Source organism: Triticum urartu, chromosome 1A (assembly GCF_056163025.1).
Source record: "Triticum urartu cultivar PI428250 chromosome 1A, HENAU_Tu73, whole genome shotgun sequence".
Taxonomy (NCBI): domain Eukaryota; kingdom Viridiplantae; phylum Streptophyta; class Magnoliopsida; order Poales; family Poaceae; genus Triticum; species Triticum urartu.
In genome coordinates, this window is record NC_141873.1 from 544,527,752 (window position 1) to 544,549,837 (window position 22,086).

The 22,086-nt window shown below is 46.6% G+C and overlaps 2 protein-coding genes and 1 pseudogene across 7 annotated transcripts; 1 reads left to right on the forward strand and 2 right to left on the reverse strand.

Moving 5' to 3' along the window:
• Positions 1–2,886: 2,886 nt before the first annotated feature.
• LOC147992452 (ubiquitin C-terminal hydrolase 12-like) lies at positions 2,887–7,241 on the forward strand. 5 transcript variants are annotated; one of them, XM_087540595.1, is made up of 6 exons: positions 2,887–2,908; positions 3,720–3,850; positions 4,165–4,339; positions 4,822–5,137; positions 5,629–5,786; positions 7,090–7,241. In XM_087540595.1, exons 1-6 carry the CDS (start codon positions 2,887–2,889, stop codon positions 7,239–7,241), a joined length of 954 nt encoding a protein of 317 aa, XP_087396721.1. The 5 variants fall into 5 exon arrangements, with proteins under 5 accessions (XP_087396721.1, XP_087396718.1, XP_087396725.1 ...); XM_087540592.1 differs by having other exon boundaries at positions 3,720–3,846; positions 4,143–4,339; XM_087540599.1 differs by having other exon boundaries at positions 3,720–3,801; positions 4,140–4,339.
• Positions 7,242–13,954: 6,713 nt separating this feature from the next.
• LOC125527466 (heat stress transcription factor A-2c) lies at positions 13,955–19,663 on the reverse strand. 2 transcript variants are annotated; one of them, XM_048691976.2, is made up of 5 exons: positions 19,422–19,663; positions 18,976–19,323; positions 17,219–18,076; positions 16,860–16,959; positions 16,391–16,739 (listed from the first exon to the last, which is right to left on the reverse strand). In XM_048691976.2, exons 2-3 carry the CDS (start codon positions 19,303–19,305, stop codon positions 17,300–17,302), a joined length of 1,107 nt encoding a protein of 368 aa, XP_048547933.1. In that variant the 5' UTR covers positions 19,306–19,323; positions 19,422–19,663; the 3' UTR covers positions 16,391–16,739; positions 16,860–16,959; positions 17,219–17,299. The 2 variants fall into 2 exon arrangements, with proteins under 2 accessions (XP_087386537.1, XP_048547933.1); XM_087530411.1 differs by lacking the exons at positions 17,219–18,076; positions 18,976–19,323; positions 19,422–19,663 and adding an exon at positions 13,955–14,571 and having other exon boundaries at positions 14,751–16,739; positions 16,860–16,965.
• On the reverse strand, positions 15,253–15,389 carry LOC125533328 (small nucleolar RNA Z247; annotated as a pseudogene).
• Positions 19,664–22,086: the final 2,423 nt, after the last annotated feature.

Below are 22,086 nucleotides of genomic sequence, written 5' to 3' on the forward strand. Positions count from 1 at the left end.
TTTTACCCCGCGGGAGAAGTCAACGGGTGGACGAGGTGGTGCGGGATGAGAGGATCCGGGGCGTGGAAAGGCTGTTTGGATCCGGGGATTGGTGGATCTGGTCCAGCCTCACCAGATCTGGCCGGAGTTGACTCCGGTGAGGGGCGGCCGACGACGGGGATTCCGGGCGGCGGAGCTCTTCCGGCGAACTCGCGCGGAACTGGGGCGGCGAGGTGTGCAGGAGGCAGCGCGGTGCACGGCGGCGCACGGTGCGGCGACTGCACCGGCGAAGGGCGGCGGTGGCCGGAGCAGGCGACCACGGGCGGCGGGGCGGCGGCGACCCGCGGCGGCTCAGGCGGGGCCTGGCGGCGGAGCTATAACCGGGCGGCGGCGCGAGGAGATGGGCCCCGCGGGCCCGATCCGGGCCACGCGGGCCGGCGGCGGGGCTGGAGGAGAGAGAGGGCGGCGGGGTGAGGTAGCGAGGCCGGATTGGCTGAGGGTGAAGGCGGACACGTCCGATCGCCGGGCGGACATGTCCGGCGGCACGAGGAAGAGGGAGGCTAGGGTTTGAGGAAAAGATCCGAAAACGAAAATGAAGGGGTCTATTTATAGAGGTAGAGGGAGCTAGGAAGCTCCAAATGAGGTGCGGTTTTAGGCCACGCGATCGTGATCGAACGACCGAGGTGATGGAGGAGGTTTAGGTGGGTTTTGGACCACTTAGAAAGGGTGTTGGGCTGCAACACACACGAGGCCTTTTCGGTCCCTCGGTTAACTGTTGGAGTATGAAACGAAGTCCAAATGGTACGGAACTTAACAGGCGGTCTACCGGTAGTAAACTAAGGCTGCATGACAAGTCTCGGTCCAATCCGGAAATGTTTAACACCCGCACACGAAAAGAGGTAGAAAGGGACACCGGATGACCTAGGAGCGCCGGATTGCAAAACGGACAACAGGGAAAATGCTCGGATGCATGAGACGAACATGTATGTAAATGAAATGCACATGATGACATGATATGCAATGCATGACATGCGAGCAATGATAATGCCACAACAGCGAATAACTGGAGGACACCTGGCACATCGGTCTCGGGGCGTTACATGGGTCATCCCGGCCCATCCACTGTGTGCTATCATGCTGACCTGCTCCTCGCTGGTTTGCTCCACGGCCTACGCCGCGGCCAGCTCTGCCTCTTTCGCGCCCCCTGCCTCCACCCGGGGCATTCTCTGCACCCGGGCCACGGCCCAGTCCCTTGAACCAATCTGCCCTGAGGTTTTTGAAAACAAGGGCCGATGGGGGATGAATTCCCTCGCCACATTCTTTGAACAGGTGACCCAGCATACCACAGACAGCACACCAGTCGGGCAATCTCTCGTACTTGACCCTAAAAATCTCCCTTTTCTTCTTCACCACCAACGAGACTGCGTTCCTGAGAGGCTTCGTGACATCCACCTTTACACGCACCCTGAAAAAATTACCCTCAAAATCCTGGGATTTGGGTTCGCCATAGATAAAATCACCCACGGTTGCAGCCAGGGACTTGATCAAGGGAAAGAACAGCTCCGGGAGGTCATGAATTTGGATCCACATCTCAATCTTGTTCAAACTAATCGCTGATGGTCTGGTGATTCCATCAGATGGCTCGGTAACGACCGCCTTGCCCTTGAAAGTCCATGGCCCATCCTCCATTACACGCTCCCAATCACCAAGGCAAGAGAATTGTAACGTGTATAGGTTATCCTCCAGTGGTCGGAATTTGACCTCTTGTGCTAGATCCCAGGCGACCCTCATGTTGCGGAAGAACCAGTACTGGCTATATTGCTTCTCGATGTGCACACGAGCGATTGCCATCCAGCGGGCCGCTTCCTCCGGTATGTCGCCGTCTTCCACCACTATGTCCACCAAATCATCCTCTTTCAGACCTAGCTCTTTCATCATTGCTTCCATGTCGTTCATCGCCGATTCAGACGCCGACGTTGAACCCTCCATCAGATCTCTTGCCCGAGAAAAACAGCGGTTTCCGCCGGCGGGATGTTCCCTAGACCCACCTCTTATCAGCCACGATGCCGGCCGCCGGGAGGGCGTCAGTGATCGGTGGTAAAGAGGCGGGGGGGGGGGGGGGGTCGCGATCTCCACAACGTGTGAGCGCCGCCGGGAGGAAGAAAAAACCCTAACGAGAGGGGATCATGTGTCCGCGTGGTCACTTGAGCGTCCTGGGAAACCGCTTGGCCCAACAGCTTCAGCGACGACGTTAGAAGCTAGCTGCAGCCTACAGCAGGAAAAGTGGGCCTGCCGGTCGACGGGCCGAGCCAAGCCAAGAATGTTGGCCCGTTCCTTTCTCGATCCGGCCTGCGGGCGGCCGGTCCAAAGGCACGGAACGGGTTCAGTCCTCGGGGGAGAAAAATCCCGGAATCGTCCGATTACCGGAAACCAGCCGTAGAATTCGGGGCAGAGGAGGCAGCCTCCCTCATAAAGAAGCCCTGAGCCCCAGCAGACGCCGTCCCTGGAGGAAGCCAATCCATTGTGGAATCTGCGCCAGCCAGGTCTTCTACTCTCTCCCACTTTTGCTTTCGCCTTTTACATTGCAGGGTTTCGACTTTCAGGGCTTGGCATGCAGTGCGACTTAGTATTGAGTTGACTTTCCTGGAGATCGTCTGCGAAACAAATCGGGTTTAATTAGGTTCTTATTGTTCATTAGTTTGATGATGACTTACCTACTGAAGCCGCCGTATATATCAACTGTCTTGTACCTCTGCACTGTGGCAATATGAATAGTAGCACAAATTTTTGTATGCCTTTATTTAGTAACTGTTTGATGAAGCTATGAGGTCGGAGTATCTTCTTCTTTGTGCCCTTACCATGGTGCGACGACCAATTTCACTTGCAGGCCAAGAAGAGGAAGGAGCTATGGGCAACTCCGGCAGCACAGGTACGTTTGCCCGCCCAATTCAACTTCAGGCTGTTTATTCTGCTATAAACAAAAAGTCTGACGCAATTCACACCAATCCCTTTTAAGTAGGAGTACATGTCAGGTTAAAAATATGAGACTGTGGCTTTATTTAAACTGAGGAAGCGCTTGCCATCACCATCATGTCGATGAATCGACAAGATGACTGCATACTCGTGTGTTGAATGCAGCACCCTTTTGCAGAAACGCCATCAGTAAATTACAGTGTTGGTCCTAATGCTTGTTGTAGATCACAACCAGCAGTAGAGACTATTTATATACGAGAAAAAGGGGGGCTAAAGGGGGAGGATCCCTTTCCTTAACATTCCGCTGTTAGGTACAAGTGAGATCTCTCCGCGAATAAACTCAGATAGCATCCCAATGGCGACAATTTAAACGGGGGTGGGTGGGTTCAACAACCTTATCACTCTTGCCACTGAACTAGCGCTTAGTTCTCGCTATTTATTTTTATATGTGAGGAAAGTGGCCTCTTCAAAACAAAGAAAATAGAAGAAGAGAAGAGTGCATGTTATGTCGTTTGTACCCCAGATTTGTCACATGATAACTACGATAATATATTAGTGGTCACTTCTCACAAATCACTGTATGCAAGATTTTCAATCATATAACATGAACATAGAGAGCTAGCTATTCTGCACCCTTCAATTTTCCCCATGGTGAATATTGCAACTTGTTTATCTGCTGGAACTGCAACCTGCACATAAATTTGCTCATACCACACTCTTTTTTTCCTCTGTTATATAATGTTGATTTATGCATTGTCAAATTTCAGCTCCCGCACCACTAGGAAAGACCCATGTTCCAGACTTAGAATGGAAGGTTCATGACTTCTCAGCGCTACTTGAGACGAAAGCTACCTCAGCGCTATCTGCTCCTTTTCACTGCTCTGGGTACAATTGGTATGCATCATAACGCGAAAGGAAATTTACAAAATTAATGTATTAGATGTATATAAATACCATCTGGTTTTTTCTAGTGGATATAGTAGCTGTCTGTTAGCTAAGTACATAATAATTTAGGATGTTGATTACTCAGAAATCATGTTTCAGTCAGGTTGAAATATCAACCACAATCTCGCACACCCATGAAAACATCCAGACAATGAAGCTTGATAGGATGCTTGAAGTGAAGAAATCAGGCTTGATTTAGTTATGACTTCTAGACTTACTTTGTTTTTCTTCAATTCCCTTCACAGGTGCCTGCAAGTAACTCCAAAGCACAAACAAGATGCTCAAGTGACTCCAAAGCACAAACAAGATGATAAAGGAAATCCATATGTTGCTCTTTCTCTTATGATGTCCCAGGGATGTTTGGAGCCAGGTCACACGGTGCATGCAGACTTTGAGTTGTCAATATTCAACCATTCAAAAGGAATGTATTATGGATACAAAGGTAGACTCGTGAATGTGTTTTTTCAAGTACATCCATCCTATTTCCCCACACACAAAAAGTAGAGCCATCCTATTAGCTAGGACTCTATATAGTCTTAGTGCATCACAAGTTTGAGCTGTACATTCCATCATTACAAATCAATACCTATAAATGTTGTAACATGGTCAATTCCTTTTCCCATTAACAAGTCACTTCATTTTTTTTTTCGCTGTGAAGCTTATCCGTTGACTGCAATGTGTGTCACACTTGAGACTCTTCTGATTCAAACACCGTTATAGTCTTCCAGAGTACATAGACATGTTCTTTTTACTTTGATAATCTTTTTTTGGATGGATTTCACTACTTTCATCTCTCCTTAAATGCTTAACAGGGGTGAAAGTTGATTATATGTTTTTTCCTTGCGGGAAAAAGTTGATTATATGTTATTTGGAATATTTTCAAGTTTGTATTTCTCTAGTTTACTAACTTTTACCTAAACACAGCTAGCCACAACTACGCTTTCCAGAATGGCTACTCGAACAAGGAATGCTTGATTTCTCTTCAGGAGCTACTGAAATCATCTGCTTTTCTAGTTGATGATAGTTGTGTCTTTGGTGTGGAGATATTAAAAATTGATGTCTCTTCTCCTGAAAAGAAGGCCGTCGTGGTTCAAAAGAAAGCTACCACAGTTCAGAACCTCTTTATCCAGAAGAAGGGATTCATCAAAGGGACATACACTTGGACCATAAACAATTTCCAAGAATTGGATTCTCAGAACTTTGTCCGTTCTCCTAAATTTGAAGTTGGCGGGCACAAATGGTATTCACCTGTTACCAGTTGCATCATTAATTATATATATACGATGCATGTGTTATCCGATATTATTGCTTATACGTATGCTTTAGCTTACACTTAGTGGCCAGAAGCATTTTTTAGTGCTTTGTGTCAACTCAACAGACATTACCGATGGCCAAGTCTTTGTGCAAGGCAAGGTCTGTTGTCCCTTCAGATATTCCAACAGGACATCTTAGTATGATCTCTAAGCATGGAACCAAAGAACTCTACTTCTAGTATATTTACAGTAACATTTTTACTATATTTTACTGTAGTCATGTTTTGCTTAGATTTTTTGTATAATTTTAAGACTCTAATTTTGATGCCGCCAAGTCATGTTCGGAGTTAATGGGTGTACCTGCCTACACCCAAGCTCAGACACGACTTTCTGATTTCATAACTAACCACATTCTTCAAATACATTTTCCCGGGTACGCAATTATATTTGAAGTATCACTTCCCATTCTTGCCAACAGGTACATTGGCATGTATCCGCGTGGTGAGAGGCGCAGAACTGATTGCCTCGCCTTGGGATTGTACCGGGAGTCTGCGGATGAGCTGTCCAGGAAGGTGGTTCAAATTACTCTGTCCATCCTGGACCAAAAGAATGGGAAATACCTCACTAGAACTACAAGTTAAGATCTCCCTAGCAAGAGTGAATTGCAAGAAACCACCACATTTGGGGTTTATCTTGCAGAAAACCACCTGCTCGCTAATCATTTGCAAAAATCACCGCGCATTCAGTAAACATTTTGCAAAAAACACTGAACATGTGATTTAGCCCGTTTAACCATTTTCTGACTAGTGGGGCCGGACTGTAAGGAGCTGATTTGGCAACAAATTGACATATACCTCCCTGGATCTTATAAAAGAAAAGCAATCAAGCACCCCCCCTCCCCGGAGGGCATCTCCTTACTCTCACCGGGAAGAAGCAGGACGGCGGCAGCTGGGCGGAGCTGCAGGCGAGGAACGGCAGCGCGGCGGCGGGATCCGGCCAGGAAGGGCCCGCAGGCAACGGATCCGGCGGAACTGGAGGCGGCGCGACGAACTGAGAGGGGGCGACGGCCTCGGCTCCTGCAGCAAAACGACGGCGAGGCGGAGAAGTTAGCAGCGGCGCGACACGAGGATAAGAAAGGGACCGGAGGCGGCGGAAGGAGCTCACCAGTGGGCGGTGAGGATGACGCAGAGGTCCAAGAGCGGGCGAGGCAGGGACGACGCGGTCCTCTGCTCGCTCGACATGAAGCAGCGGCAGCGCGGGACTGCAGGGACGTGGAGTTTGGCGGCAGGGACGACCGGATCGGGGCGCGGGTGCAGGTGACGAAGCTCCAGGCGGAGAAGGGGGCCGGCAGACAGCGAATCCGGCGAACTAGGTGGCGGCGCGACGAACTGAAGGAGGCGGTGGCGCACATCCTCTGTTCAAAAGACAGAGAGCTTCAGAGACGGGGACGAGAGACAGACAGAAAAAAGGGAGACCGCGAGGGGTCTTCACGGAGCAGGAGGCCATGGCGCTCTGCCGGGGACGCATCGGCCTGCTCACCGTCGCCGTCGGCCACCGCGACGCGCACGCCGCGCTCGCCGGCTCACTCCTATCCATCTCCTCCTCGCTCCACCTCCTTCCGGCAGCGGGGGCATGGTCCAGGGGGCTGATTGATTTTTTTTAAATCTACTAGGGGTCTGTGTGTGATTATTTTGGGCCCCACCTGTCGGAAACACCCTCAACCGTGCCAAATTACATGTTCAGTGCAATCTGCAACACTTTTACTGAATACGCGGTGGCTTTTGCAAATGATTAGCGACCAGGTTGTTTTCTGCTAGATAAGCCCCAAATGTGGTGGTTTCTTGCAATTCACTCCCCTAGCAACTATAGTGTGGTCTGTGAAATACTGTTTGTAACCCCCTGATAATAACCGTTGATCTTACTTTTGAGGTGATGGCAGATCTCTTGGTGTGTACACATCCAGAAGGGTGGGGATGGATAGCCTTCTTGCCACTCAAGAAACTCCAGGATAAGTCCAGAGGGTATCTTATAGAATCGAAGTGCGTCCTCAAGGCAGATTTCACTATCTTCGGGTCATCGAATGATGGCTAGATCTTTGCCTCGTGGCCTGATGTAGAGTCATCCCACTACTAGTTTATATATATGAGATGGTGTTGCTGATTTGTTTGATGTTCTTATGGTATTAAAGATGAACTAGTTCACAATAAGTTGAGAAAGGATTTCTAGGAATATTGCCTCTAATATATTTCTATTTGCAAGTACTTCAATGTGTGTACTGATGATGTTCCGTCGATCATGTTGTCATGGCCTCAAGCATTTTCAAATGCCAGCCAACAAGAGGTTAAGTGTTATTTGTTTATGGACACGCATAAGGAGGGAATGTTCCACAGGAATCTTCGTCATCGTGTATACATATGTATGCTCGCAAGGGCTCAAAGATGGGTTAGCGCAGCCACGTGACGGCGAGGTTGCGTTAGTGGACTTGCTACAAAAGCATTGATGTTCGTCTTCTATGCAGTGGCGGAGCCAGCGCCCGGCCACCCCGGGCACTTGCCCGGGCTCGCCGGCCACGGGACAGTGTACACACCTGATAAACAATGAGGCAAAATCTGTTATACATCGTCGTTTGTCCGGACAGAAGTGTACGATACGTGATAAATAAATGGGCTCATTTTTTCCTTTTTGAGCAGAACACAACAATGGGTTCCTATCAAGCGTTGTCAAGGGCTAATTAACAAGGCCTATCAAGTGCAGTCGGCGTAATGTTCATCAGTCATGGGCTGCGATTCCCTTCTTCCAAAACGAGCAGTCACAACGACGCCACCACTTCGGCTGCTCGTTTCTGCCCCTCGAAAAAAAAGGGAAAAATAAGCTGGACTATAGAGACGAACCGGCGGCGAGCGAATCGGGAGGCCGCCCTAGGCGCACGGCCGGTGGCGGGTGGAGCGGATCCATGTCTAGGAATGGCTTATATCCTCCTCGTCTAGTGCCTTTCTCTTCTTTCTCTTGATTAGGTAAAATTTCTAACTAATTTGAAGATTGATAGATTAGGGCTAAATTTTGAGTTTAGATGGTGCGGCGACTGCCTCGTGATACTGATATATTCAGTACTATGCCCGTCTCTTTTCTTTTACAAGCTCTCTATTTTGAATATGTTCACTAATCGCAACTCTTAATTTATGTGCATTAGAAATTCAATTGTTTTTGTTGTATAGTGCCTTCTAGGATGTTTGGATGCTAATTTTGATAGATATATTTTTACAAGTAACATGACAAGTTTAGTTCTATGCATGGCCTTGTTTTATGACTTATGTTGTCACATGGCAATATCTCGAAGCTCCTAGGACAGTTTGGCGAGAGCCTTCTCCAGGACACTTGGCAATGGGCGACACATGGTGCGACCTGAGCAGCCCTTTTGCCGAAAGTTGTTTGTCGAGTGTGATTGAGGGGGCACTCAGAAAACCTACGAACGCTTGCTAAAGGCAGCACTCGACAAACATCAAGGACACGTTAACTGCAATGGAACCTTCTTCACCTAGTATCATGCTAAAGGCAGCACTCGACAAACCTACGAACGCTTGCTAAAGGCAGCACTCGACAAACCAACGAATGCTTTGCCGAAGACTGCACTTGGCAAACATCAAGGACATGTGTCACCCTTCAGTTGTCCTGTCTTCCGCGAGTAAGGTACGGAAGATAGTCGGCAAACCAACGAACGCTTTGCCGAAGACTGCAATTGGCATGTGTCACCCTTCAATTGTATTGTCTTCGCCGAGTATGGTACGGAAGATACTCGGCAAAGACAACATGCCACGTGGCAAGCGCCATATCTGTCTAACTAGCCGTTAGCCTACTTTATTTTATCGAGTAGCTCATTTTAACCCTCGATAAAGTCTTTATCAAGTATCCGATGGAAGGAAATCGACGAAGCTCTCTTTGCTGAAAGGGGGTATTTCAAGTAGGGTTTGTCGAGTGTTGCACTCGGCAAACTAGTTGCTGAGCTGTGATACCGGCCTTCGCCGAGTACTTTGGTACTTGACAAAGAACCTGATTTTGGTAGTGTATAAAACTGAATATTGATGTATCATATACTAGCTCACATTAAAATTACATTTTGCATGACTGATATGTTCATATTTTCACTTCATTACTATTGGATGTTTGTGTTTTCGAAGTTTGGGACGATTTTATATATTGTTTATCGAAACACTTGATTTTGATTTCCAAATTAGACTTAGGCTCAAGCTTGCCCGGGCTTCAAAAAAGTTCTGGCTCCGCCACTGCTTCTATGTTTTCCTGTCTTTCAGAGCAATCCATTCAAATATGACTAATTTGCTTCCTTTCACTTTTGACCACTGTCATATTTATTTATACATCCATTTAGTATTGATTCCTCTACTTGATTATGTGCATAATTTATCATAATTTGGTTACTGGCAACCTCCTCATGTTCCGCTAGATTCAGTCATGTTGTTCCGTGGTACACCCACCCCCTTGTGATCCTTTTTGGTACACAATAACTACATGTCAATTGCATGACTTCCAAATTTGAGGTCAGTCAATTTTGGTTGAACGGATAAACAGACGGGTGGGAGGAAGAACCTCGCTGGGCAGGCTACCCCATCAGCTATCATAGTGTGGGGGTGGGGGAGGCAGCAGGGCGGTTGGGGGGGGGGGGGGGGGCAGCACGGTGGTGGTGAACGATGGCCCGGCCCTAAAGGGATGGCCGGGGCAGCGGCAACACGGCGGTGGGAGGAGGTTTCGGGGAGGGCGGGGGCGGCGAGGCTGCGCAGTAGCGCCGCCGGCAGCAGGCGATGGTGGCCAACGGTTCGGCCGATGGTTCGTGGGGCGGTTGGAAGAAGATGCATCCGGAGTTGGAAGACGACTTTGCCATCGTTAGATCGGAGATCAAGGATGAAGAACAGCGATTGGCCCAAATTGGGAATTCAGTCGACTGGCACCCAGCCAGTCCCTTTTTGGTATGCAATGGCTCATCACAACAGAGTGGATGATGCATTGGATTTTCAATCGACAACTACAGGTAGCCTGCGATAGTGGTGGATTTTCTCTAGCCTCGGCAGCAGCAGTCCAACAACAGATTCACCAACTGAGTTTCGATTAGCGGTCCTACCATGTATATAAAGATGATAGAGTAACAACCAGATTCAAACTGCGGCTAATAATTGATCAAAGATGATAGAGTAACAACCAGATTCAAACTGCGGCTAATAATTGATCAAAGATGATAGAGTAACTTCTAAATCACTTCAACGGGTGCACATGACTTTCCGATTCAAACTGCGGCTAATAATTGATCAAAGATGATAGAGTAACAACCAGATTGATCCGAATTCAATAACTGTCAGGAAAATTTAACTATATATACAAGAGATTGGAAGGACCTTGCAAGCCCACTCCCCCAACACCTGAATACTCTGTGCACATCAGCAGTGTACCTTGGTGATTTTACAAGTGGACATCCTCTTTGCAATCAGGTTTGCAGGTCACAGCCATGTTCGTGGCCATTAACCGGCCTGATTTAAAGCCGCGCCCTACAGCTACCGCGTCATCGGTTTGAGACACTTCATGGAGTTTTGCTGCACAATTACCACGTGTGCTCATCAAAAGCTTAGTAATAGTCATTGCTAGGAACATTAGAATTTGATAAATTGCATGATAGTTGGCATGAGAAAAAGATAAGCATGTTACATTGTGACTTGTGAGTGAACTGCTTGGCCGCCTTTGTGGTTCAGGGCTGAATGTATGTTGGCATATCCAGGTTTTCCTCGTGTGAAGCGGCTAGCAGATCATTCTACATCCCTCAACTTAGAGGGCTGCTATGCAAGCGATAAACACGACAGACATGCTGCGGCCACCATCAGATGCAGTGAGCGAGCACTTGTACTCCGCTGGATTGCAGCGTCATCTGCATGTAAGATTATTGGGAAGCGTTAAACCCTTTGCTCGGGCCGCATTTGTATTTATATGGGCATTGCCGTGGCGTACAAGAAGAAAACGATCGACAGATTGATCGGTAGAGTTTGGAACAGAAGAAGAGATAGAAAGGAGATACAGGTTTAAACAGGAGAAGTTCTCTCTCTATACAACTCTATCTCTATACAAATATTCCAACACTCCCCCTTAATCTAAACCTATGCTATTCCAAGGTTGAGATTGAACTTAAACTCATCAGGTCTCCTCATAGTGAGAGGTTTTGTAAAACCATCAGCCAGTTGATCACCGGTGGGTATAAACTGTATGTCAAGCAGTTTGCGAGCTACTCTTTCTCTGACGAAGTGAAAATCAACCTCAATATGTTTAGTACGTGCATGAAAAATAGGATTAGCTGAAAGATAGGTTGCACCAATATTATCACACCATAATCTTGCAGCTTGTGGAGTCTTAATTCCGAGCTCATAAAGCAATGTTTGAATCCACATGACTTCAGCTGTGGCATTTGCTAGAGCCTTATACTCTGCCTCAGTACTTGACCTTGAAACTGTAGCCTGTTTCCTTGCACTCCATGATATAAGATTTGTTCCCAGAAAAACAGCAAATCCACCTGTAGACCTTCTATCATCAGGACATCCTGCCCAATCTGCATCTGAATAAGCAGTCACAAGCATAGACGAAGACTTGACAATTCTCAGTCCAAGTCCTTCTGGGAACTTCAGATACCTTACAATTCTTTTAACTGCAGTCCAATGAGTGGTAGTAGGTGCATGCAAATATTGACACACTTTGTTCACAGAGTAAGAAATATCAGGACGTGTAAGAGTTAAATATTGTAATGCACCCACAACACTTCTATAGTTTGTTGCATCCTCAGGTCCAAGTGCTTCTCCACTATCAACTGTGAGTTTTTCTGAGGTTGAGATTGGTGTACTTACAGGTTTGCAGTTTTCCAACCCTACTCTCCTGAGTATGTCATGAGCATATTTCTCTTGTGAAAGAAGTATACCATCTTTTATCTGTTTGACCTCTATGCCAAGGAAATAATGAAGATCTCCTAGATCCTTAAGAGCAAACTCCATCTTTAAATCCTTAAGCAAACAAGTGGTAGCATCTGAACTTGAACTAGCAACAATAATGTCATCAACATATACTAAAACATAGATAATGACATTTCCTTTTTGATAGAAAAACAATGAGGTATCTGCCTTAGATGGTGTAAACCCAAGTTGTTGTAACTGAGTGTTCAACCTTGAGTACCAGGCTCTTGGGGCCTGTTTCAAACCATATAAAGCCTTATCTAACTTGCAAACAAAATTAGGTGAATTTTTGTTCTCATAACCTGGTGGTTGCCGCATAAAAACCTCTTCTTCCAGAACACCATGAAGAAACGCGTTCTGAACATCTAGTTGCCTTAAACTCCAACCCTTGGAAACCGCAACAGATAGCACAAGTCGAATTGTAGCTGCTTTAACAACAGGACTAAAAGTATCATCATAATCAATACCAAATCTCTGCTTGAAACCTTTCGCAACTAACCTTGCCTTATATCTGTCTATGCTTCCATCAGATTTTCTCTTAATCTTGTATACCCACTTGCAATCTATGACATTTATGCCCTTTGTTGGTGGTACTAGACACCAAGTTTTGTTTTTCATAAGTGCTTCATATTCAACATCCATAGCCTTTTTCCATTCTTTACTAGCAAGTGCATCATGCAAATGAGTTGGTTCACCCATACTAGTAAGAAAAGCACGTTTAATTTTATCATACCTTATAGTGCCATCAGTGTATTCTTTCTTCTTAACAATACCAGACCGAGACCTCGTGTGTCGAAGTGGAATACCTGGCGCATCAGAATCACCAGCAGAATTTGCAACCACAGAAGATCCGGTCGGATCCGTTGCGCCAGACCGATCTGGATCAGCCGCGACAGACCGCTCCAGATCCGAGGCGACAGGGATCTCCCTCGCGATCAACGCTCCAGTGGAGCCGCGCCGCGTGTCACCCTCGCTGGCTGTCTCCTCGGATGCGTGGGGCGAGACGTTGGTGCTGGGCCCCGCGCCTGTCTCCTGGTCGGCCACCAGCCCATCAGCCGCACGCGTGGCGCTCGGGAAGCGGCACTGGCCCGCGCCGGTTTGGCTAGGCTGGCCCACGCTGCCTGGGCTGTTGTCGGCTGGCGCATGCGACACGGAGGGAATCGACTGGGATCGCGCGCCAAGCCTGACGCGGGGATTTTCCTCGGATCCTGTTCTGCTGCCGCTCAAATCTTCCTGGGATCCCGTGACAGTTTTGGCTGCATCTCTTTGCATAAAATCACGTCCTGAAGCTGCACTTTTACCATCAAAAACCATATTTTCTTTAGGATTAGTCACATGATCAGCACTATTTAACTCACCCCCGTGATCTGGACTAGATACATATTCCGGAATAAGTGCAATTTCTGCACGAAGAAGAGCTCCGGCATTTGGATGAAGTTTTTCAAAAGGGAATATTGTTTCATCAAATATAACATCACGAGAAATATAGATTCGTCCAGTAGAGATTTCAAGACACTTGTATCCTTTGTGAAGGTTACTATAACCGAGAAACACACATTGAGTCGAACGAAACTCAAGTTTGTGATGATTATATGGACGAAGATTAGGGTAGCAAGCACACCCGAAAATTCTCAAGGAGTTATAGTCTGGTTTTTGATGAAACAATTTTTCCAAAGGAGTGATATGACCAATTACTTCGTTGGGAAGACGATTTATAAGATAAGTGGCAGCAATAAAGGCTTCGTCCCAATATTTTAAGGGCATGGATGCATGAGCTAGAAGGGATAGACCTACTTCGACAATGTGGCGATGTTTACGCTCGGCGGAGCCATTCTGCTGATGAGCATGAGGGCAAGAGACATGATGACTAATACCAATGTCATGAAAGAAAGAGTTGAGTTTCTCATACTCTCCTCCCCAGTCACTTTGGACTGCAATAATCTTTCTGTTGAATTGACGCTCAACAAGTTTCTGAAATTCTTGGAAGATGGAAAGAACTTCAGATTTAAACTTAAGCAAATATATCCAAGTGAACTTGCTAAAGTCATCAATAAAGCTAACATAATATATTTTTTTCTTCCAAAAGAATCTCTTGCATGACCCCATACATCACTAAAAATAAGTTCCAATGGAGCACGAGACACACTATTTGACTTAGGATAAGGGAGTTGATGACTCTTTGCACACTGACAAGCATCACAAACAGACTCAATTTTTTGACTAGATGACAATGGAAGATTGCCTTTATTCACTACTTGCTTGACTATGATCGAAGAAGGATGTCCTAATCTTTGATGCCATCTCGTCAAGGAGGGCTTGATGACGGAGTAAACTTGATGACGACGCTTTCGACTAAGTGCTCCGGATGTGATGGGATACAAGCCTCCAATGCATCTACCGTGATGAATGAGCTCCCTCGTTGCCCGATCCTTGATGAAAAAATATGTTGGATGAGTTTCAAAGAAAACATTATTATCGGCAGATAAACAAGACATGGATGCTAGGTTTTTGTCGGCTTGTGGAACATGAAGGACATCTTTTAGAATAAGATCACGTTTAAGAGTAGGGGGATTAATAGATGCTTGACCAATGTGACAAATATCCATACCTTCACCGCTTGCAGTGTGAATTTGATCGTTGCCGAGGTATCTCTCCCTCATGGAGAGTTTTTCAAGCTCGTTGGTGACATGATCAGTGGCCCCTGAATCGGCGTACCAGACCGTGCCATCTCCTCCTTGCTCTCTGATTGCGGCAGCGACATGACGGGCGTCAGGAACGTAGTCTTCATCATAACGATGCCAAACAGTCCATGACCTCATGGCCCGGTTTCTTGCACAATTGACACCGAACACGGTTGCTTGAGGAAGGTCCAGAGGAGGTGTGATTGTTGTTGAAGCCACCCCCTCCAGAACGGGCAGGAGCATTGGTGCTGGTGTAGCCGCCCCCGCCGGATCGAGCACCTGGTCCGCTGCCGCGGCCGCGCCCGCCACCACCGCTGCTGTTGCTGCGGTTCCTTCCCTGATCGCGCCCACGGCCAGTACCACGGCCACGCGAGGCGGCGTTAGCCGAAGACTGGCGCACGTTCATCCCATGGAGAAGATTGAGGCGTGCGTCAAAACTGAGAAGCTGCGTGCATAGCTCCTGGACGGTCACAGGTTCAACCCGCGCAGCAAGCGCCGACACGACCGGGTTGTAGTCGAGGTCGAGGCCGGCCAGAACTTGGGAGACGATCTCGCCTCTAGACATGGCAGCTCCGGTGCAGGCGATCTCATCCGTGAGTATCTTGATCTTGGCTAAGTACTCTGACATGGACATGTTACCCTTCCTGAGGTTTGTGAGTTCCATCTGAGTATTGATCGCCTGTGCTTCGGTTTGGGCAGCAAACATAGCTTCGATCGCCGCCCACACCTCCGCCGGTGTCTGAAGGGTAACCACCTGTGCAAGAATCTCGCGAGACAGAGAACCCATCAGAAAACTCTGAACCTGTTGCTGCTGTGCATACCAGAGAACTCGGGCGAAATTGGCGATCTGCTCCTCCTTCCCATCCTTGGTGATGGTGAGGGTTTCCGATGGCGCCTGGCTCGCCGGATCAAGGTGGTGGCCCATCTGTGCGCCTTTGATTTGAGGCAGCACGATGGCCTTCCACATGAGGTAGTTGTTCCTCATAAGCTTCTCCTGGGGGGGTGATCCAAGGGACGTGGTAAAGGATGCGGTGGAGGAGGAGGAAGGGGCAAAGGTGGAGGTGGACGCAAGGGACGTGGCGAGAGCACTCATGGTGCTGGAGGTGGTGGAAGCAGTAGTCATGGCGATAGGTTGAAGAACGGCTTGTCTAGATGCGATCTCCTTTTGATCTTAGGAAGAAGTCGCTCTGATTACCATGTAAGATTATTGGGAAGCGTTAAACCCTTTGCTTGGGCCGCACTTGTATTTATATGGGCATTGCCGTGGCGTACAAGAAAACGATCGACAGATTGATCGGTAGAGTTTGGAACAGAAGAAGAGATAGAGGAGATACAGGTTTAAACTGGAGAAGTTCTCTCTCTATACAACTCTATCTCTATACAAATATTCCAACACTGCATACCGGCCGGGAACTGTTGTGTGCCCCGCAGTTTCGATAAACTTAAACTAGCCTTGTGCAGGGTGCGAGGAAACTAAACATGATTGATGAAGAACTGCCTATCAGTGCACATTGCCTAAAGGGTGATTGTCCTTAGCTTCGAGTTCAATAATAAGACCACTAATCAATAGTACCTTGCAAAGGTTATCAACATTTATTATCTCAATATAACAGAGGTTGCAGCATACACTACCAATCATCACACAGGACACAGGCCCTAAAAGTAAGGTAAATTGGCAAATGGACGGCAGAAGGAGAAATGACTGAACCCACACCCAGATGCCAACGGCTGACTACAGATCAGACTTTCACAACAAAGCTTCACCCAACGAGTATATACAGTAACACACTTCCACAGCTACTGCTGCTGAACACCAGCTCAGAACAACCGAATGTCGACTACCTGGACCATCTTCTTCAGAATTACGAGTTTAGGTAACCATTCAATACACGTCATGGGTCTCCATCAAGCGACGCCTGCATTGAAGAAATCAAACATTGTTATATTCTATAACAACTCCTTTTTTTGCGGGAATTCTAGAACAATTCGTAAATGACATGACTTATGCAAGTGGAGAGAGGCAGGCGAGTACTTACAGCAATTAGTCTTCAGCTTCTACTCCCTACCCAGAGGTGTTCCAATCTCCGGTATGGAACACCTCAGATAGCCAGTCATGTTGCCACCAATCAACTAAATCTGGTTAATGAACAAACAAGAAAGCTTCAGTAAGTAGCAAAAGAGGGAAAGCCATAAAGCAGACCAATCAAGAATGAAAACAGGCATGTAGGTTTCAACCATGTTCTCAAAGATCCAACCACTACACTAACTCTCACTCCTGCAGACTTATGGCAACACAAATCATACATGTGTCACTGCGTTAATTACCATGTTACCATATTTTCACTACACTTATTAGTAAGATTATGATATTTGTGTTATTGAACACGAAATATACCAGATTGTTCAAGATGATCTGCAATAGTAGTACTGAAGAAGCAATGTTTGTTGGTTGAAGTGAACCACTGTGAACAAAACTCTACTGCGGGCTAGTAGAACTCAGATACCCCAACTGCTGAGCCAGTTCATCGATATCTTCAGGTCTCCTTCCCTCCAACTCTGACAGCCCAGACCCGTCTTCGTCTCCAAAATCATCAGAAAATAGCTCTGCCCAGAAATCGTTGTTGATGTCCAGCTGCCCATTAGCTTCATCCTTCTTCTCCTCGTCTGTTTTGCCCTGCCCAAGCTCCTGAATGTTCTGCGCTAAATTCTCCATCCCGTTCATTCCAGGTTCACTGAGGACACCAGAATCAAACAGGAACTGTGAATCAAGTTGCTCGCTCTGACTTGTTGTTGCCCCCGAACCATAAAATGGAGCATTGTCTATAGGCCGCCTTCTTTTCTTCGAGATGGCATCTTCAAGCTCCTTCCTCTTATCTTGCTTCTGGACTAATTGCTGGAAGAAGTGTGGGTTACGCATTGCTCTTGCCAAGAACCCCATCATCTGGGCCTGTCTCTGTTCAGCAGCTCGTAGCCTGCCTTCCATGGCTTGCACATTATCCTTAGTAGCTTGCTGCTCCTGCCTTAGCTTCACTACCTCTGTGATCAAGAGGTTCTTGTCGCGCTTGAGCCTGTCAATCTCTTCCTCAAATCCAAACTCACCAACCTCCAGGCAAGATGTGAGGGCCTGCTGCTGTGATGAGGGCGCATTGGATGGCGGCTTCCTTCTCTTGATCGTCTTGAGAAGATGCCTCTGACCCCTAAGGAAACCTTCATTTGCAAACTCCCATCTGTCAGGATCAACCTTTCTGAATCCCTGCAGATTGCAAGAGGTAAGTAACGACCACGGTTAGGCCATGGACAGAACTCACAACAGAGACAGTCACAAGGCAACATGGCTATGCTGTAACTTCTAGATTATAGCTTGATCATCAGTACACTATATCATCAGTAGAGTCTTCTAGAACAAAACAATCTTGTTCCTGTACTTCATCCAGTATCTTGTTCCATCTAGCTACAATAAGAAGTTCAAGGAATGATGTCAGGATGATACAATTTTTTTCTGGAGAGTTCATCTCCATGCCTCACCGTCAGATGAAGCTCATTGCAGGACTTGCTTCAAGAATAAGCACATTCAGAAGATTTCCACACACACACACACACACAATCAGTACAGTACAATGTTAAAAGTTTTAGAACTAGGATGTACTTCCATTAAAGCTGAAAAGCCCTTGTACACTAGTGGCTGGCTTAATTTACACTTATTAATTAAATAATCTCAAGTAGAATACAACACACACAGAAGCTGGATGTTATCAAAATCCTAGTTTATTTTATTTAGACTTTCCTAAATCCTAGTCTATCTACAGTAGTTTGGAATTATCAGTTATGACTAGTTCAGTTATCAGAGCATTACCCTGGACAGCAACAGATCCAGTTCTCATATCGCAATCTGAAGAGCACAGTGGTTATCTGAAATGCTGCTGATTTACCTAGACCAGCTACACACGAATATGCTGCCGTCTTCTTAACACAAAGATGCATATGCTTAATTGCAGTCATGACAGGACAGAAAAGCAGCAAGATCGAGTAATTAACTAGCAGAAAAATTCTTCTACTTCCCCATCCCCTTATTACCAGAACAAATTAGCACCATGACTAAGAAATTAGCAAGATGCATCAGCACCAAGACACGGGAGGGAGACTCTGACTCACATAGGTGTTGAGCTGGCGGACGAAGCTGGAGAAGTTGGAGTGCTTGAAGAGGCGCGGGAGCAGGGCCTCGGCGAAGACGTGCGGGTCCCAGACGACGAAGGTGTTGCCGGCGCGGCCCCAGGACACGACCTGGTCCGTGGCCGGGTCCTCCACCAGGTCGTACGTCTTGGTGAGGAACGGCGGCGGCCCGGCCTCGTGCAGCCCCTCCATCGGCCGCGGCAGCGCCCCGTCCTGCCGCTGCTGCGGCGGCGCCGCCGCCGGGTGCGTGCGCTCCTCGTGCAGCAGCACCTCCTCCTCCTTCACAATGCCCTCCGGCGGCATCGCGTCCATGGCCGACCCCCGCCCCACCTACCGAAGCAAGAAGAGCACGAATCGGATCAGGCCCGAGAAGAAAGAAAGCTCCGCCGGCGGCGCCGAGGAAGAAGAAGCTCGGATCGGGCACCAACCAGCCCTGCTCCCGCTGAAAGCTCGGATTTTTGGGACGGAATCGAAGGCGGCGGGCGAGATCTTTGTGCGGTAATAAGGTAAATGGTGGGTAAAGAAATGAGGGAGACGGTGGGTGAATTCCGTCGGGCGGTCGCGGGGGGTGGAGTGGAGTGGCGGCCGCAGTGCTAAATACCCGTCCGTACAGTGCGCGGGCGTCGGGAGGCGTCGGGAAGGCTGTGGAAGGTTCTAGAGCACGCGTCGGGAGCGTGGCCTCGGAAGGTTCTGGACGGATGGATGGGATGGGTGATTTTTTGCCCAAGTGGCCGGGCTGCGGCTCGGCCAACAGGCCCAACCGCCGTTCGACAGCGCACCGGGGCGTGGCCCAACTGCTGCCTTGTTTTTTGCCTTGGAAAGATTCCTCGGGGCGCGGGCTAGATCTTTCTGTTTTTTGTTAATGCACACTTGTGCGGTGGTCGTGTCGTCTGCCAGTCAGCGACGCACATGCTTGCACAGTTGTCGCACTTGTATCTTTGATGAGTCAAACCCGTATACTTTTTCTTAGAAAACTTCCAGTTTATTCATCTTTAATTATGGTAGTACAACGAACATTAAAAATAATAAAAATTAATACATCCAAATCTGTAGATCACGTAGCGACGACTACAAGTACTGAAGCGAGGCGAAGACGCGCCGCCGTCATTGCCCTTTCCTCGCCGGAGCCGGGCAAGACTTGTTGTATTAGACAGTCGGCAAGTCATCGTGGTAAGGTCCCATAAAACCAGCGCAGCAGAACAGTAACCACCACCGATGAAGAGTAGCGTAGATCGGAAGGATCTAACCTAAAAACACATGAACGTAGACGAACTACGACCAAATCTGAGCAAATCCATCAAGAACAAATCCGTTGGAGACACACCTCCTCACGCCCATCGATGATGATAGACACACCATGGATGGGTGCTGGGAGGGGAGAACCTTATTTCATCTTCAGGGAGGCGCCGCCATCTCGTCTTCCTGAGCAGGACACAAGCCCTAGCAAAATGTGAAGGAACAACTGAAAACAGAGCCCTCCTGCCGGCAAGGGCCGAGATCCACCACGCATACATACATTATCTTGTACAACCTTCGTCCGGGTCTATTGACCCTTAGTTTATTATAATCATCTATATGTTTTTGCAAAAAAAAATCATCTATATGATTAATATAAAATATAATGTATATGGTAAATATATTGTTGGATTTGTATTTGAAAAACCTTTTCAACAATGTAATTTTTGTGACATATACTTCACATATTGTTTGTTAAATTTATAGATCAAAAATTAAGACAAAATAAGAGTGGGCCTAATAAACACGGGTGGAGGAAGGAAGTATAGTACTCCCTCCACATATTAGCTTTGATCAAACTCAAACCTTATAAAGTTTGACTAAGTTTATTAAAAAATAAACTTTTATAATTAAAAATATATGTGATATGAAAATACAATGAATGATGATTCTAATGGTATTGTGGATGTCAATTTTTTTGTATAAACTTGGTTAAAGTTTAGAAAGATGGGCCGAGACAAAGCTAATATGTGAATTAAACAATAATGGAGAGAGTATTAGAAGCTTTTGGACTGGGTTTTTCCTGTGTGTTTCCTATGTTGGTTTTCAACAGTATTTTGGTTTTTTGTGTTCCTTTACTTCTTTTCTTCTACTAGTTTTTTATGTTATGTTATTTATTTATTTAATTTTTAAGTAAATACTACTTTTTTCAATACATGACCTATATTTTTGGTATACATTTGAAATATTTTTTATACACGTTGAATATTTTTCAAATACATGATGAACATGTTTTTAAATACATGTTTCAAATATGTCTTGAACATACACATTGAACATTTTTTTTGAATGATCCAAAACATTCCTTATACAATGTATTACCATTTCATGTGAAGCTACATGAGTTCCATACGAGATGTGAAGCATTTGAACATTGAAAAGATTATTAAAGGTAGTAGATCTCCCGTGGTTGGTTTCTGAAATTCGAAATGTGCAGCATCCCCTCGAAATTCCTTGGATGCCGCCCCCACTGGACTAGTTATCCCTCTTCTTAAACAATTATTTCTCTTCGAATGATGGTTTGGCAGGGCTTGAAATGATTCTCATGAACAATGCAAGAGAGGTTCACTTTGCTTCATGTCATCTTCTGTTTCTTTTACAACAACGCACTAGAAGCGGAGATTCATGCTTCTTATTGTTTTTGATTTGGGGGGGGGGGGGGGGGGCTGACCCTCCAATGGTCTAATCTCCTTGTTCTCGGTCGGACAAATTCAGTGGAAACTTTATCCTCTTTGACTGATGCTACCCTATCTAAATCACCATATGTTTACCTCATCCGCAAAATCAAGTTACTCGTGATGGAGCAAGAGTTTGTTTCGGTTAATATGGTTTCACATTGTCTCGCCAATTATGTTTGTATGGCTATGGCTCACAGTACCGCTTGTTGGTTGCAGCACAATCCTCCTTTTATTCATGTTCTTGCCTTAGCAGACTGTAATCCATGTTGCTATGAAATAAAACTCCCTATTTACCCCACGAAAATCATTTTTAGAAAATGTAACAAGTATAAACTTGCTCAAAGTTCAGAATGTTTGACCCGAGAAAAAGCTAATATGCGAATTAAATAAAAACGGATGG

Coding starts and splice junctions, on each gene's coding strand:
- LOC147992452 (XM_087540592.1), top strand. CDS start 2,887: ATGGGCAACTCCGGCAGCACAG. Junction 3,847..4,142: donor CACTGCTCTGGGTACAATTG/GTATGCATCATA, acceptor TTCCCTTCACAG/GTGCCTGCAAGTAACTCCAA. Junction 5,138..5,628: donor GAAGTTGGCGGGCACAAATG/GTATTCACCTGT, acceptor TCTTGCCAACAG/GTACATTGGCATGTATCCGC.
- LOC125527466 (XM_048691976.2), bottom strand. CDS start 19,305: ATGGACGCGATGCCGCCGGAGGGCATTGTGAAGGAGGAGGAGGTGCTG. Junction 18,077..18,975: donor TCCGCCAGCTCAACACCTAT/GTGAGTCAGAGT, acceptor TGCAATCTGCAG/GGATTCAGAAAGGTTGATCC.